Source organism: Hypomesus transpacificus, chromosome 23 (assembly GCF_021917145.1).
Source record: "Hypomesus transpacificus isolate Combined female chromosome 23, fHypTra1, whole genome shotgun sequence".
Classification (NCBI taxonomy): domain Eukaryota; kingdom Metazoa; phylum Chordata; class Actinopteri; order Osmeriformes; family Osmeridae; genus Hypomesus; species Hypomesus transpacificus.
In genome coordinates, this window is record NC_061082.1 from 3,985,371 (window position 1) to 3,999,244 (window position 13,874).

Consider the following 13,874-nt stretch of genomic DNA (forward strand, 5'->3'; position numbering starts at 1 on the left):
ATTTAGTTAACTCTGGTGTAAGAAAAATACTCTAGACAATGACCAAAATGAATGAAATGTATGAGGAAAAAAAACATACCATTAGCATTACAGGAACACCTGTTGGCCTGTGGAGGAACAAGGCAAAGAAACAACAGCACAAAACAGAACTAAGAGAACGACGAAAAGATCCGCTCTACTTCCAGCACAGGTGTGCTGTACAACACAGGTGGAAGCTGTGCTCGAGGGTAGAAGGTGAGCTGATACGATGCTAGGAGTGAGGAGGAGATGGAGGCTGGATGTTGGAGTGAGTCAGCATTGTGACTCAGCTAGTCTGACTCCCATGTTCCCATCTCTGCAGCACCAAGGTCGCTATGACTTGTCCTTTATACACAACATTCCTGGACGGTGATACAGTCAAAAAGATTCTCCCACTATCCTCTCCACTCCCATGTGTTCTGGATCCTTGATCCTCAGTGTGTAGCTGTAGTCGTCCTAACAAGCATTCTACTGTGCTCCTACTGTAGTCTCATTCTACTGTAGTCACATTCTACTGTGCTTCTACTGTAGTCTCATTCTACTGTGCTTCTACTGTAGTCACATTCTACTGTATTCACATTCTACTGTTGTTACATTCTAGAACAGTCGTGTTCTATTGTATTACAATTCTACTGTAGTTACAGTTCAACTGCAGTCATATTCTACTGTTGCAGCATTCTAGTAACATGCTAACTGTAGTCCCATTCTGACGTAGTCACTAGTTCTTCTGCTGTGTGATACTCCATGTGGCATGCCCTGCCTGCTCAATCCCTAGTTACTGTAGCCCTTAAAACTCCTGGGTCAATATGTACATCAGTCATTGACAATGATAGTAATAATAATACAAATGTAATTATTCCTGACAAAGAGTTGTAAGTGAAGCAACAAAGTAGACTTCTTACAGCATGTACTGTTTCAATTATAAGTCTCATGTCAACTCATGTCTCTGTCTGCCTGTCTGTCTGTCTGTCTGTCTGTCTGTCTGTCTGTCTGTCTGTCTGTCTGTCTGTCAGTCTGTTTGGAAATGACGGGCCTGTAGTTACAAATTCATAGCCAAATGACTGAAATCATATTGTATGAACTTTTGTTTGAAATGTATTATCAGAATATTTTGAAAAACAAAAATATTAAACACATCTTTCCTCAGATTGTTGTGTGTTTAAATAATACGTACAGACATTTTAAGGTTGTATGTGACAACTGAGTTGTGTAAATGTGTGTTTTTGACTTAAACTTACTTAGTAGATTCATCATACCCTGCTGCATAACAAAACAGTGATGCTTTCATATAGTCAATGTAAATCTTTGTTCAAGGGATATTTATTCAATTGTGTGTGAAATCCAAATAGGACAGGGTACTGATGACCCAGCATCACTGTGCTATACACACAAATATAAAATATTTTCAAGCGTGTCTGGAAACACTGCTATAAGAATTTATAACATAAATATAAAAACAGCTGAAGGATTTATCCAGTTTCATAACTAAAGCAAAGACAATGAAGAGTTAAAAAAAAAAACGGATAGAAAAATGCATTACAGACAAACACACTGATACAAACAAGAATCAATATGACTGCACTGAGCAACCCATTCTTCTGAGGACGTCCGGATGTTGTCCATGAGAATGAGATGTGAGTGTGTGTTTGTGAGTGTGTTTGTGAGTGTGTGTGTGTGTGTGTGTGTGTGTGGGTGGTCTGCAGTGTGCACAGTGTGGTTGGTGATGGTGGGTGTGGTCACTGGCAGGTATGCCCCGCCTCCTGTTGCTGTAGCATCTCTTCCTTGCGGAGAGGGAAGGTGTCCACCGTGGTGAAGATCTCGGCCGAGGTGATGGGGTACGTGTAGCGATGCCTGTCTGTTCCCTGCTTGTCTATCAGCACCAAGGTGAAGGTACTGTGGGGAATCTGGAGCTGCAACCTAGGGAAACATCCAAACTAAATGGTGTCGCTAAACTGGATGTTTGTGTTTTTGTCTGAGGAAGCCCATGTGAGGACAGGTGTGTGGATGGTAGAGAAGTGTGTGTGTGTTTTTGTTTACCTGAGTTGCAGGGCCAGCCCTGGAGGGATAAGCCTGTGTCGCATACGTCCAATCTGTGCTGGGTAGATCCCCACCAGCTCAATTACCGTCAGATGCCGGAGGTCCAGCCCACACTGTGCATGCTTGAGACACACATAAACACACACACACAAACACAGGTGGACATGATGATAAGCTTGATAAATGTTATGTCAACACATTTCTTCGAAAAATCCATCACCTGACCTGTTAAAGGCAAGGTGACTCATATCATCTGACCCCAGTCATCTCGGGGTTGACACTTTAAAAGGTCAGGGATCTGAGAGGCAGCTCCCCTTTAATGATTTTTGACGGTTGGACAAAAACATTAAAGTCTAAAATAGCCTGATTTAGAGAGAGGAGCCGCGTTCTTTCTGCCTTTTGACATTTCCAGTGTTTACCAGGAGCTGAAGGACTACTCTTCCCCATCAACTCAGCCACTACACAGACACACACAAACATACACACACAATGCTGCAGTAGCCAGGGGACACTAAAACAGATTCTTACAATTGAATTTCTCCAGCCCACCCTACCCCACCTTGCCCTCCTCTCACCTGCAGGTTGGTCATCTGGAAGCGGTAGTAGTGATTGGCAGCTGTGGGGGCGGAGATGATGAGCAGACGTCGTTTCTCGTAGAACTGGTCCAGCAGGGCCGCGGCGGAACGAACACCCACGTTGACGTTCATAGCTGTGACCCAACATGACATAATGTGACATAGCATGACATAACATGACATAGCATGGCATCATGTGACATAGCATGGCTGAAATAATGACACAACACAAATCAGACGTGACATAAGATGTGACATGACTGAAATCATGACATAATGGCCTACACTAGGGGACATAGCATGCTGTCAGACAAAGCAAGTCCTCCTAAACAGGACAGCACAGTTTGATACCATCCTATACAAAATCGATTTGTCAAGGCCTGTCCAACAAGTGAAATAACGCACCGCTACATGATCATAAAAAACGACATCCCATCCAAAACAGCAACCGCAATATTGACCACAAAGAGCAATAAGAGAGTTACATGAGATTACAGCAGTAAAATGCAGTCACTCTCTTCAGACAGTAACCCACTTAATTGTGTCTCACAGACATTGCTGGTCGATGCCCGAGTGGGTGGCATTGATCAGCATGATGCCTCTGATCGATTTGACAACACACCCTGACCAGAAATACAGGTCTATTTTCACCTCCAGTGAACCCCTTCAATCTCTCTGACTTCCATTGTGTGTGTTTGTGTGTGTGTGTGATTGGGTGGACAGGTAGGATGGGGAGATGAGATGTCAGAGGATTGTTAGTGTGTCTCACTGTTTCCCTGGATGTGTGTGTGGTTATACATTAGTCCTGTGTGAGTGTATGTGTGTCTGATACGTGCTGGTCTGCATACGTACGTGCACAGCTGGTTTCAGTGCCCGACCAGGTGAGTCCGGACTGGCAGACCCGTGCAGCGCTGCCCTGTAGTTCGTATCCGCCGGTGCACTTGAACTCGCAGGTGGCTCCATAGTTGTCCCCGTCGCTGTCGCATTTCATATAGATGTTCTCTGGTGGGGTCAAAGGGCCGCAGCGACGAACTGCACAGCATACACACGCACATACACGCATACACATACACATGCAAAAAACACACCACTGTTCACAAAAACACAGATCAAAACAGGAGACCTTTCCAAATAAACAAATGAATAAACAAATGAAAGATTAAATGAACTAATGAAAGATTGATTGAATGAATAATTGGACGAACATCACCTCGGACTCTGACGGAGAAGCGACAGGAGGCTTTGTTCCCGGCGCGGTCGTAGACGGTATAGGACATCTTGTGGAGCCCCTCTGGGAAGTGTGTGCTGGGAGGCTTCCCTTTTAGCTCCACACTGAAACACACAGCCTCAGTGTCAACACCCTGGACCGGCACTGCCCAGCTCTCCACTCACATCCTGACTCACGCCAAACTGGCTAGGAGGGGAGAGGTCACGCTAACTAGGAGGTCAGACGTATGATGTTAGAGGTCTTAGGTCTCTAGTCTCTGAGGTCAGAGGTCATACTGACTCTGTGAGGATGCCATCGGCCGTGTCCTTTCCCTCCGGCGTGTCCCACGTCACTCTGGCGGTCAGCTTCCCTGGCTCCGCCCACTTATCCTTTAGAGTCGGACACTTAATCACCGGAGCGTCGACATCTACTCAGGGTGGGGGGAGGGGAGGGAAGGGGAGGACTGTGAGTGTCTTGTCATGTCTGAAACATGTCCTGTTTTCTTTACATAGCGTGAAAATTGTTGGTCTTTTATTCATGTTTATTCATTATTCATTCATTTTAATACTAAATATACAACCAAGCAATTTTGAATCTCTCAGCGTTGTGTGTTTGCCAGTTTGTGTTACAAAATGAAAATCAAATCTGTCACTTCATATCATACTTAGTCTGTTACGTAGTATTAGACAGACATACACACACACATACAAACTCTGTGATTACTATTCACCTATCGAGCCAGTGAAACTTGCAATATTCAGCCCTGCAAGTAATTACCTAAATACAGTTATTATACACCTGTACAGGGGGGTGAAATTGGTATCATTTGTCAGCTCAGTACCTGTGTACTGGGTGCAGCCAGCTGTGGAGAGAGGCTAGAGAGCGAGGGATATAAATCTCATATCCCTCGCCTGCGAGGAAAAACCAGATGAGGAGAATGTCTCTTTCCATGTCGGCTTTGCACATATCACACCTTTCCACGGCAGTTGTGTAAGCGAGAGATTATCATAATGGCAACACTGAAGCACTTATTATCCTCCAGCAGACCCAGTCTGGACCGGTGCCTGAAGTACGAGATGAGCACTGGCTTTACCTGGCTGTGCTGAGTCGTGACTATCTCCCTAAAGGTCTTAATTAAGTCAGTCTAGAAACACGCCTTCAGTCTTGTTTCATTAACGTAGTCAGCACCCAGACCAAATGTGATTCATCACATAATGACTCAGGTAGATGGTCCCTGGTGCAGGAGCTGACTAGCAGCTGCAGACTGGGAGTATGGGCTAGGATGAACCATCACACACACACACACACACACACACACACACACACACACACACACACACACACAGAGTGGCACACACATCAACTCACCCACACAGGTGCTCTCTCCTGCAGTCCAGATCTTGTTGTGCTGGCAGGTCAAAGTCTTCTGGCCCTTCAGAGTGTATCCGGGGGAACAGAAGAACTCACAGCGGGAGTTGAAGTAGGAGCCGTCGGAGCACTTGTAGCCTCCGTTAGAGGGCATGTTCAGCTTGGGGCACCGGACCTCTGACAGACACCGGATACATTCATTTAGCAGACGCTCTTATCCAGAGCGACTTACAGAGACATCCCCCCTGAGACAAGTAGGGGGAAGTGCCTTGTCCAAGGACACAACATCATTTTGCACGGCCGGGGAATCGAACCGGCAACCTTCTAATAGCCAGATTCCCTACCCGCTCAGCCATCTGACCACATACATCGAGGCACTGTGTCTTGAAAACCGCAATGTTCAGTATGTGTGAGTGAGTGTGTGTGCACGCAATGATAAGTACACGTGTGTGCATGCGAGTGAGAAAGTAAGAGATGTATTTATGTGTGTGTGTTTATGTGTGTGTTTATGTGTGTGTGTGTGCTCCTCTCACCCCTGCAGGCGTAGTTGGCAGACCAGTGTTTGCTGGCCATGCACAGCACCTCGTTGTGGCCCTGCATCTCGTAGCCCCTCTTGCAGCGGATCTTACAGCGCGTCCCCATCACATTCCTGTAGTGCTCCCCGCGGGGGGCCCGACAGCTCACGTCGCCATGCTTCACCTTGATGGGGGCGCACCAGGGGGTCCCTGAACACAGGGGGGTCACGGGACAGGGCGGGGCTTAGACCTCCAGGGGAGGGAAGGTCTAAATAAACCACTCCAACTGTCAAGCTGTGAAAGGTGTGATTTGTCAAGCTGATGCCAATGACCAGAACAATAAACTTGTTAAGTTATTTTATGATTTGAATATGATCCTAATCTAATTTACTACAATAGTACTGTAGAGCACAGCCACAGAGGAATATGCCATGGTTGTAGACATCTTCTATACAATCTGTTCTCTCGGCTGAAACATCTCTACCTACAGATGCTGGCAGTCTGTCAGACAGCCTTACAGGTAACCCCTAGCAACCATATGCTTCCAAACTTACCCCAAGGTCTCCATGGAGATGAAAGGCCTCCAAGACAACAATACACGTGAAAGACTACAGCAGTGCACGTTGGAGACTACAGCGGTGCACGTGAACAATTATAGCAGTTCTTGTGGGTCGACTACTTTGTCCGTGACAACCAAGCCATTGAACCCTTAAAGACCAAGTGGGTAGAATTACCCACATTATTTACTTACCATGCTCCCAAGTGACAAGATGCTGAGTAGAAGTGTTTGCATTAGAGGAGGAGTTGAGAATGAAAGAGAGAGAAAGCGAGGGAGGGAGGGAGGACAGAATGTGTGAGAGAAAGGAGTTATTTTGACACGAGAGGTAAAGCAGCGGTTGTGTACGTTGTAGGGTGGGTATGAGGAGTGAGGTGGACACAGAGATTCCTCTGCTCTCTTGCTCTCTGATTGCTCTGAGGCCTGGTCCCCACATCAGTATCGCTGATCTCTACAGGTCCGTCCAACCCTGGAACCGGAGAGCTACCTCTCCAGCCCCAATCATCGAATGTATCCATTTAGCACCGTAGCAATCCAAAGCTAACGTAGCATACATGAGTGGTATAATTAGCTGGCTAAGATTAGCTGTGAAAACGGTTGGAGCAGAAAAGCTACAGGATTGTAGCTCTCTAGGATGAGGGTTGAGTCTAGAACAGGGTCTGCGTCTCGACCAATATGGTCCCTATCATGAAGGAGAAAGCTCTGTCAAGACACTGAAGCTGTTTTACTGTCTTACTCCTCCACAGCTGGCTAGGTATCCTCCAACGCTAGCTTAAAGATTCCTATCATCAAAGCCAAGTTTGAGAGGCCTTAAGGTTTGTATTCCAGTCTCCATCCAATCTGCAGTCCATTTCCTGCTGGCATGGGCTACACTCGCTGATGACACACACACACACACACACATACACACATCTTTACACACACTCCTGATTGTGTGGTTCATTACACACCCTAACGTGGGCTAATCTCCAGCTGGACTGCAGACTTGCGTTTAATAATGGCAGAGGGCTGATGTGTGTGTGTGTGTTGGCGTTGTCTTCCACTACTGTTGAGTAAGTGAACGCAATCCAGAATTTGAGTTTTACAAGGCAGAGAGAGAATCCAGAAGTTTGGTTTGGCTGGAGGCATAATGTTCCTTGTCTAACTCACCCCAGAATTTAACTGGAACTTACGTTGACATCATTGTGAAACGTAAGATGCATGGTGCCATCTAGTGGTGCGTGGCCTGGTTCGTTTAAGGAGACCAAGTGGCATAACACTTAATCTGCTGTAATTCCTTTAATCATTAATAAGATCTGCTCTTTAAAGTCCTCATATTGTGAAAATCCAGGAGTGTATATGTGTGTTTACTTTTGTGTGTGTGTGTAAGCGTGTTAGTGTGTGTGTGTAGCTGCATGTGTGCATGTCATGTCATTTACCTCTGTATCTACCAGAGTAGGAGTCCTCATCGTCGGCATACGGATAGTATCCTGACCCTGGAACAGAGAGGAGGGGGCAGAGAGCAGGGGGTGACCAGGAGGGGAGCAGGGATGCGTTCAAGAGCGGAGGGCAGGGATCCATCCAAAACATTTAGCAACGCTTCAAAACACTCCAGCTTTGAACAAAAACCACAGGTTTGTGTTCATGTCTGCCAGAGGATCCATACAAAAGGACACAGCATTCAGACTGTAGTGTTGGAACCCGTTGCTAAATGATATATTTGGGATAGAACCAGAATCAAATAGAATATAAAAGGAGGCTTCCAGAGGGTTCTAAAGACACATGCTAGGAACATGAACCCAACAGAATGGCTCCTTTTCCAGCTGCTTTGGCCAAACGACCCCCTCTAAGAAGAGACTGGTCCAAAACCAGAGGGGGGGACCAAACCATGACAACCACATACCAGGTCTACGTTCAGAAAAAAAATAAGAGAAAAACAAACGTTTTGAATAAGGCAGATAACTACCCGGAGCTGTTTGTAGACATTATTCTCTTGTTTCTTTCTCCTGGACGTTGCTGTGTGGTCAACATAGTCCATACCTACTGGGTGGTGTATCTCCTCCTCCCTTTCTCTCTGATGCCACCTGTTCACATGACAGAACTGAGGATAACTTAGCTCTTTGGTTGTTTGTATACCTGTATTTCAAGGAGTGTGGAGTATGGTCAAACTGCAGGGAAATGCTATAATGCAGCTAATATATACAGTATATATATATATATATATAGAATTATATTGGGACAAAGAGAGAGAGGGGGAGAGAGAGAGCAATACACATAATGAATGTATAATTGCTAGAACAGCCAGGTACAATTTACAAACAACAAAAGATAACAACGTGGGATATTTATAGCTCGAGGAGAGAGAGAGCTGGGAGGGGGGGGGGGGGGAGGGAGGGAGGGGGGCTGGAGAAGAGATCGGGGGAGGTGAAGAATGATAACAGCCAGGAGAATCAGGAAGTGGGTGAGGAGAGCAGAGGGGAGGGAGTTAGGGGAAGGGTGGTATTCAGCCTGTGTGTCTGGATGCTGTGGAGTGAATGTGTCCTCTGTTCCAGGCCCCCATGACCAACACAGAGGACAAGTGTTCCAGGCACACAGACAGGCAGCGCACACAGACAGGCACACAGACAGACACACAGACAGGCAGTGCACACAGGCAGGCAGCAGAGCCGCTTTACAGGAGCCTGTCAACCGCACAGCGTCGAGGAGAGAGCCCGATACTGTAACTAGCTGCTGGTTTCTGTAAGAGAGAAGCGCTCTACGTCTGTCTGGGTCCTTTCTTCTTAGTCATTCTGTCAGACAAGCACTACCTGTCTATACCAGACACTACAGGCCAGCACACACATCCATACACACACACATCCATACACACACACATCCATACACACACACATCCATACACACACCCCCCTGGGGTTTTAGAAGTCCAATCACACAGTGTGAAGGCAACTTCTGATGGGGTGAATCAGATGTAGCAGGCTGAGAGGGGATCTCAAGAATGTATGTGGACAGGGCTTTCAAAGGTAAACAGAGAAAGATCTGGAATTCAAGACACAGGTGTGTGTGTGTGCGTGTGTGTGTGTGCATCTGTTCAGCTCAGTACGAAATCCAGGGAAACTTCAACAAACAAAGCCCATGATAATTAACTTCACTCAATCACAGTCAGTCCTACACCACCAGCCATGATACGGACACAGCATAGTCCTTGACACACAGACATGGGGGTTGGGGGGGGGGGGGGGGGGGTGAGAGGGGGGATGCTAGCCAAAATAATTCTAGCCTCTTCAAATTGTCTGCTTAACTCTATATAGCACACAACTCCATCACATGCCCAGGAAGGCTAAGACCCTGAGGCTTATTTATTTGCAATAACATCACCTGAGCTGTGGAGTGTATGTGCGGGGTCTGTGTGTGTGTGTGTGTGTGTGTGTGGGGGGTGGGGGGACATAACGTGGCATATTTCCCTAGGGACAGGCACAGGCACAGACGGACAAGCAAACCCCTCCTTGCAACAGGAATTAGCTGGGACGTAGGCACAGTGGGTCACCTGTCGGTCTGACTAATCATTACAGTCAATCCCTCACATCTGTCACACACACGCTGCTGTTTCGCTTAATTCAGTCAACTCACAGCTGTATCCAAATAACAGCCGAAACTAAATCCATTCCTAATTGGTTAGAAACGGTGTCATCAACCATGCTGTCTTCAAACAAGGAAAGCTGCAACTCTAGGAACCATAAGTTCTTAGTTTGGTCTTTATTTTTATTTGTATTAACCTTGCTGTATCGAGGCCGAAGTCATCCATCTAAATCTGGTGTGTCTGTGTTCTGTGTGCTGGTCCAAGTGTGATTTCTAAGCCGCATCAACGTCTCTTTCTGTCTCCTTCCTTCTCTCCGTTATCTCTCTCTTTCTCTTCTCTCCCTCTCTCAGAGAACAAACTACTCCTTGGAGAGTAGAAAGACATCAGTACGTTGTGCAGGCTGCTGGAATTGTGGAGAAAGAGAGACAGAGATAGATGTGAAGATATAGATAGAGAGAAAGAGAGAGAGATAGACTAAGAGAGATAGATGTAAAGAGAGAGAGACTGACAGAGAGACTTAGAGCAATGTAAAAATAAAGAGAGAGAGAGACGTGAGGGGTAACCACCCAGAAGCTTCTCTCCCCTGTCAAAGCCCTGTGAACAACTGATCCTGAGGGAAGAGGCCGGCCGCCCGGCAGGTGATCTGTAAGGGATGGAGCTGAGTCAGAGGCCCATGGCAGGGCTAGAACCACAGCAGACCTGTCATCAGACTGAAGAAAAAGAACACACCATCCCTCTCCCGCCCCCCCCCCCCCCCCCCCCCCCATTCCCCTTCCCCCCCCCCCCCATTCCCCTCTCCCCCCATCTTTCCGTTCTTAGATAACACTCGTGCATTCACAAGGCAACCTCTTCCACTTGTCTCTCTGAATACCATCTCTCCTATCTTTGTAATGAAATTCTCCCCATGCCTGCATATCCTCATTAATCCCCCTCACCAACTCCCCCCCCCCCTCTCTCTCTCCCCCTCCCCCTCTTTCCCATCTCTCTCTCCCCTGTCTCTCTCCCCCCCTCTCTCTCTGTATCTCACAGTCCATATTACCTCTCAGTTTTATCTGACTCAGTTCCATTCAACAGGTGATAGTGGCAGAGAATTGCTAGTGCTCATATTGCCAAAGTAGCAGTGTTAACGTATGGGCAAATGTAGGCAACACACTGTACAGCACAAGTTATACTTTGTATCTTCAGTCGCTCTCTGTTACTGAAGACATCCTCTCAGTACCCTGCCGTGTTCCAGGGGAGCTGGCTGGGGAGCTTGTTCTGTTACAGCATAGATGTTGCAGGTTTCTGACATGACTACAGCACAGAACCGTGTGTGTGTGTGTGAGAGAGAGAGAGAGAGAGAGAGAGAGAGAGAGAGAGAGAGAGAGAGAGAGAGAGAGAGCAAGCTTGTGTGTGAGGACATAGGGCAGGCAAGTCATCCCTCTCCAAATGAGCTTGATCATATGGATCCACTCTGTTACTAGGCAATCCTCTGAACTTTCTTCTGAACACAACACACACGCATTCAACAGGGAAAGAAAACTGACCCCCAAAACAAACACAACACCCTTGTAAAATAAACACCCAATAAACACAGTATTGCCACACACACACACAGATAACACACACACACACACAAAACCCACAAAAACCCCAAATCTATATGTGGCAGTCTGACAAGCTGTGTTTACCCTGTCAGTATAAATCTATCCCAGCGGCTTGTGTTCATGTTACAGCCTGTGTGATCAGCAAAGTGGTGAACCACTTCGCCAACACACATGCATGCAGGCGTGCACACACACACACTCTACACTTCTCCATTACAGGTACGTTTGTGTCAAAGAGCCATAAACATACATGTACACACTCTCCAATCCAAGCCTAATCCTAGCCTCTTGTTCTCTTTGAACTGCTTTCAGCTTCTTTTTACTCTAAACGTCACCGCAGGCTGAATCCTGCCCTGCCTGCAAGTATACCTTCAGAAGGACCTGGGGTGTGTGAAGGAATGAAACAGAGAACCAAAAAAGGGAGAAGAAAAAGAGAACAGCAAAGGACAGAGTGATAGATAGGGATAGAAAGATAGACACACACAGAGAGAGAGAGAGAGAGAGAGAGAGAGAGAGAGAGAGAGAGAGAGAGAGAGAGAGAGAGAGAGAGAGAGAGAAATATAAATAGACTGATACAGAATGTGTATCAGTGATGTGCACGTGTGCAGCAGTGTTTCTGTCCCCTGAGTTGGTCGATATTTTTGCAGTTCATCACTAACACAGGATTCATTGTTGCAGCCAAACGTTGGACCTTGCCCTAGTACCCTTTTCCGTTAAACCAGGCCGAATTAAATGTACTCACTGTAGAAGGACATGGTGCTCAAACATGAAGATCTCAAATGACTACATGCATTGTTCGATTACCATCAAAAGGTCGTAGATACGACTTTTACACACTTGCCTCATGCTTAAATTGCATAATATTCCTCCCTAGATGAATGGAGTGATATCATCGGTAGTATGGTCAAAGTTTCAAAATATTCACGTTTAAATTCAGACAGGACTGTCTTATGGACTCTGACGCCAGTGTTATGCGGCGGGTTTTCTGTGTAGTTCCCCAGATGCGCACTGTACTCCCCCCGCTTTCACCCCAGTTTCTACCCCATCCACGTAAACAGAAAATGTGGCTCACCAAAAACTAGCGGTAACAACCGCGAGTTAGCCCCGTGCGTAAAGGCCAAGCACCAACAGAAAAACTACAATGACGCACTGGAAGGAAATTACCACGGTGATTAGGTCTGTAAGACAACGTTTATTAGGAGACTAACGTAAATAACTTTAAGGTAATCAACAAAGCCACTTATTATATTAACGCGTACGGTGCATATTTGTATCCATTCCTTACCTTCGTACGCTGAGGTGTAGCGCTGGACAGCCACCAGCAAAAATACTACCAACCAGGTGTCCATATTCACGCGCGGGTCACTTCAGCATTAGGAAAGTAAAGGAAAACTTCCAGCGCATTCCTTCCTGCGCGGGCCCGCCTCCTGCTCCAGAAACTCGAGAGGGTTTTCCTCCGGATCTCAATCGGATCTGGCCCAAGCCCCTCTTGGCAGCCACACAAGCAGCGTACAGTTGATTGAACAAGGACATGACGTCAGGGAATCGGAGAAAATCAGATAATAGTAGACGTCTATCAACCATTAAAATTCTATAATTGTATTTCAACGAGTGCCGTGCCTGCCATAGGCTATAGTTCCTGTAGCATACAAGTAGTGGAGCAAAGTTGATGTCACAGATGGTAAATTACAGAGAGAAAGAGGAAAGGCATTGGTGATAGAACAAATAGGGCTGGTGAAAGCCTAACCACTGTTTAATTCTAAAATCAAGCACCCATGGTTTTTAGCTAGCACCCAGCCCCTCTCTGAAGTCTCCTTATGTGTGTTTCCACACAAAGGTGTCAAAGTGCTCCTTGTCTTCACAGGAAACCGGAAGCGATGTGTGTGTGTGTGTTTGTTTAATAATATCCCCATGGCATGTGTGTCCCTAGGCAGAGGCTTCGGTCATAACACCAGGACCCACACAACCATGTCATGACCAGGTCGACCCAGGTCAAGCCGCTGTGAGACTGTGTGCAGCTGAGGGTGGAGGACAGGAAGCCCTGGTACACACCCACACAGGCACCGAGGTGTGAAGACTGGGACTTGATCTGTCCTGCTTCCATAACCTGGTAGTAAAACCTGCCAGTCTCTTATCTGTGTGAAGAAAAGTAGCTGAAACAGTGCGGGGGTGGGTGGGTGGGGTCATGCTACTCTGTTGACCGTGCTAAATTGAATGCTTAATATTCCAGCAGTGAACATCTCATTGTACCCGCTCCCCCCTCCCCCCTCCCCACTCCTCCCCCACTAGACAGTCAGTCACCTGTAATTACAGAAGCAGCCAGTGAATCATACCCAGGTAGAGAATAATACCGTCTTTAACTGGCAGGTCTTATGTTTCTATGAATGTCGACTGTGATTACAGAAATAACTCAAGGCTGTGAAGTCAATCCCTCTTTATTGTACAAAAATATAATA

At 46.6% G+C, this 13,874-nt stretch overlaps 1 protein-coding gene across 2 annotated transcripts; it reads right to left on the reverse strand.

Annotated features, from left to right (window-relative positions):
• Positions 1-1,320: 1,320 nt before the first annotated feature.
• srpx (sushi-repeat containing protein X-linked) lies at positions 1,321-12,873 on the reverse strand. Of its 2 annotated transcripts, XM_047046571.1 has the most exons (10): positions 12,704-12,872; positions 7,695-7,751; positions 5,739-5,930; positions 5,206-5,382; positions 4,138-4,264; positions 3,841-3,962; positions 3,483-3,662; positions 2,631-2,764; positions 2,056-2,177; positions 1,321-1,935 (listed from the first exon to the last, which is right to left on the reverse strand). In XM_047046571.1, the coding sequence occupies exons 1-10, from the start codon at positions 12,765-12,767 to the stop codon at positions 1,755-1,757; spliced, it is 1,356 nt and encodes a 451-aa protein (XP_046902527.1). In that variant the 5' UTR covers positions 12,768-12,872; the 3' UTR covers positions 1,321-1,754. The 2 variants fall into 2 exon arrangements, with proteins under 2 accessions (XP_046902527.1, XP_046902528.1); XM_047046572.1 differs by lacking the exon at positions 7,695-7,751 and having other exon boundaries at positions 12,704-12,873.
• Between the last annotated feature and the right edge of the window lie 1,001 nt (positions 12,874-13,874).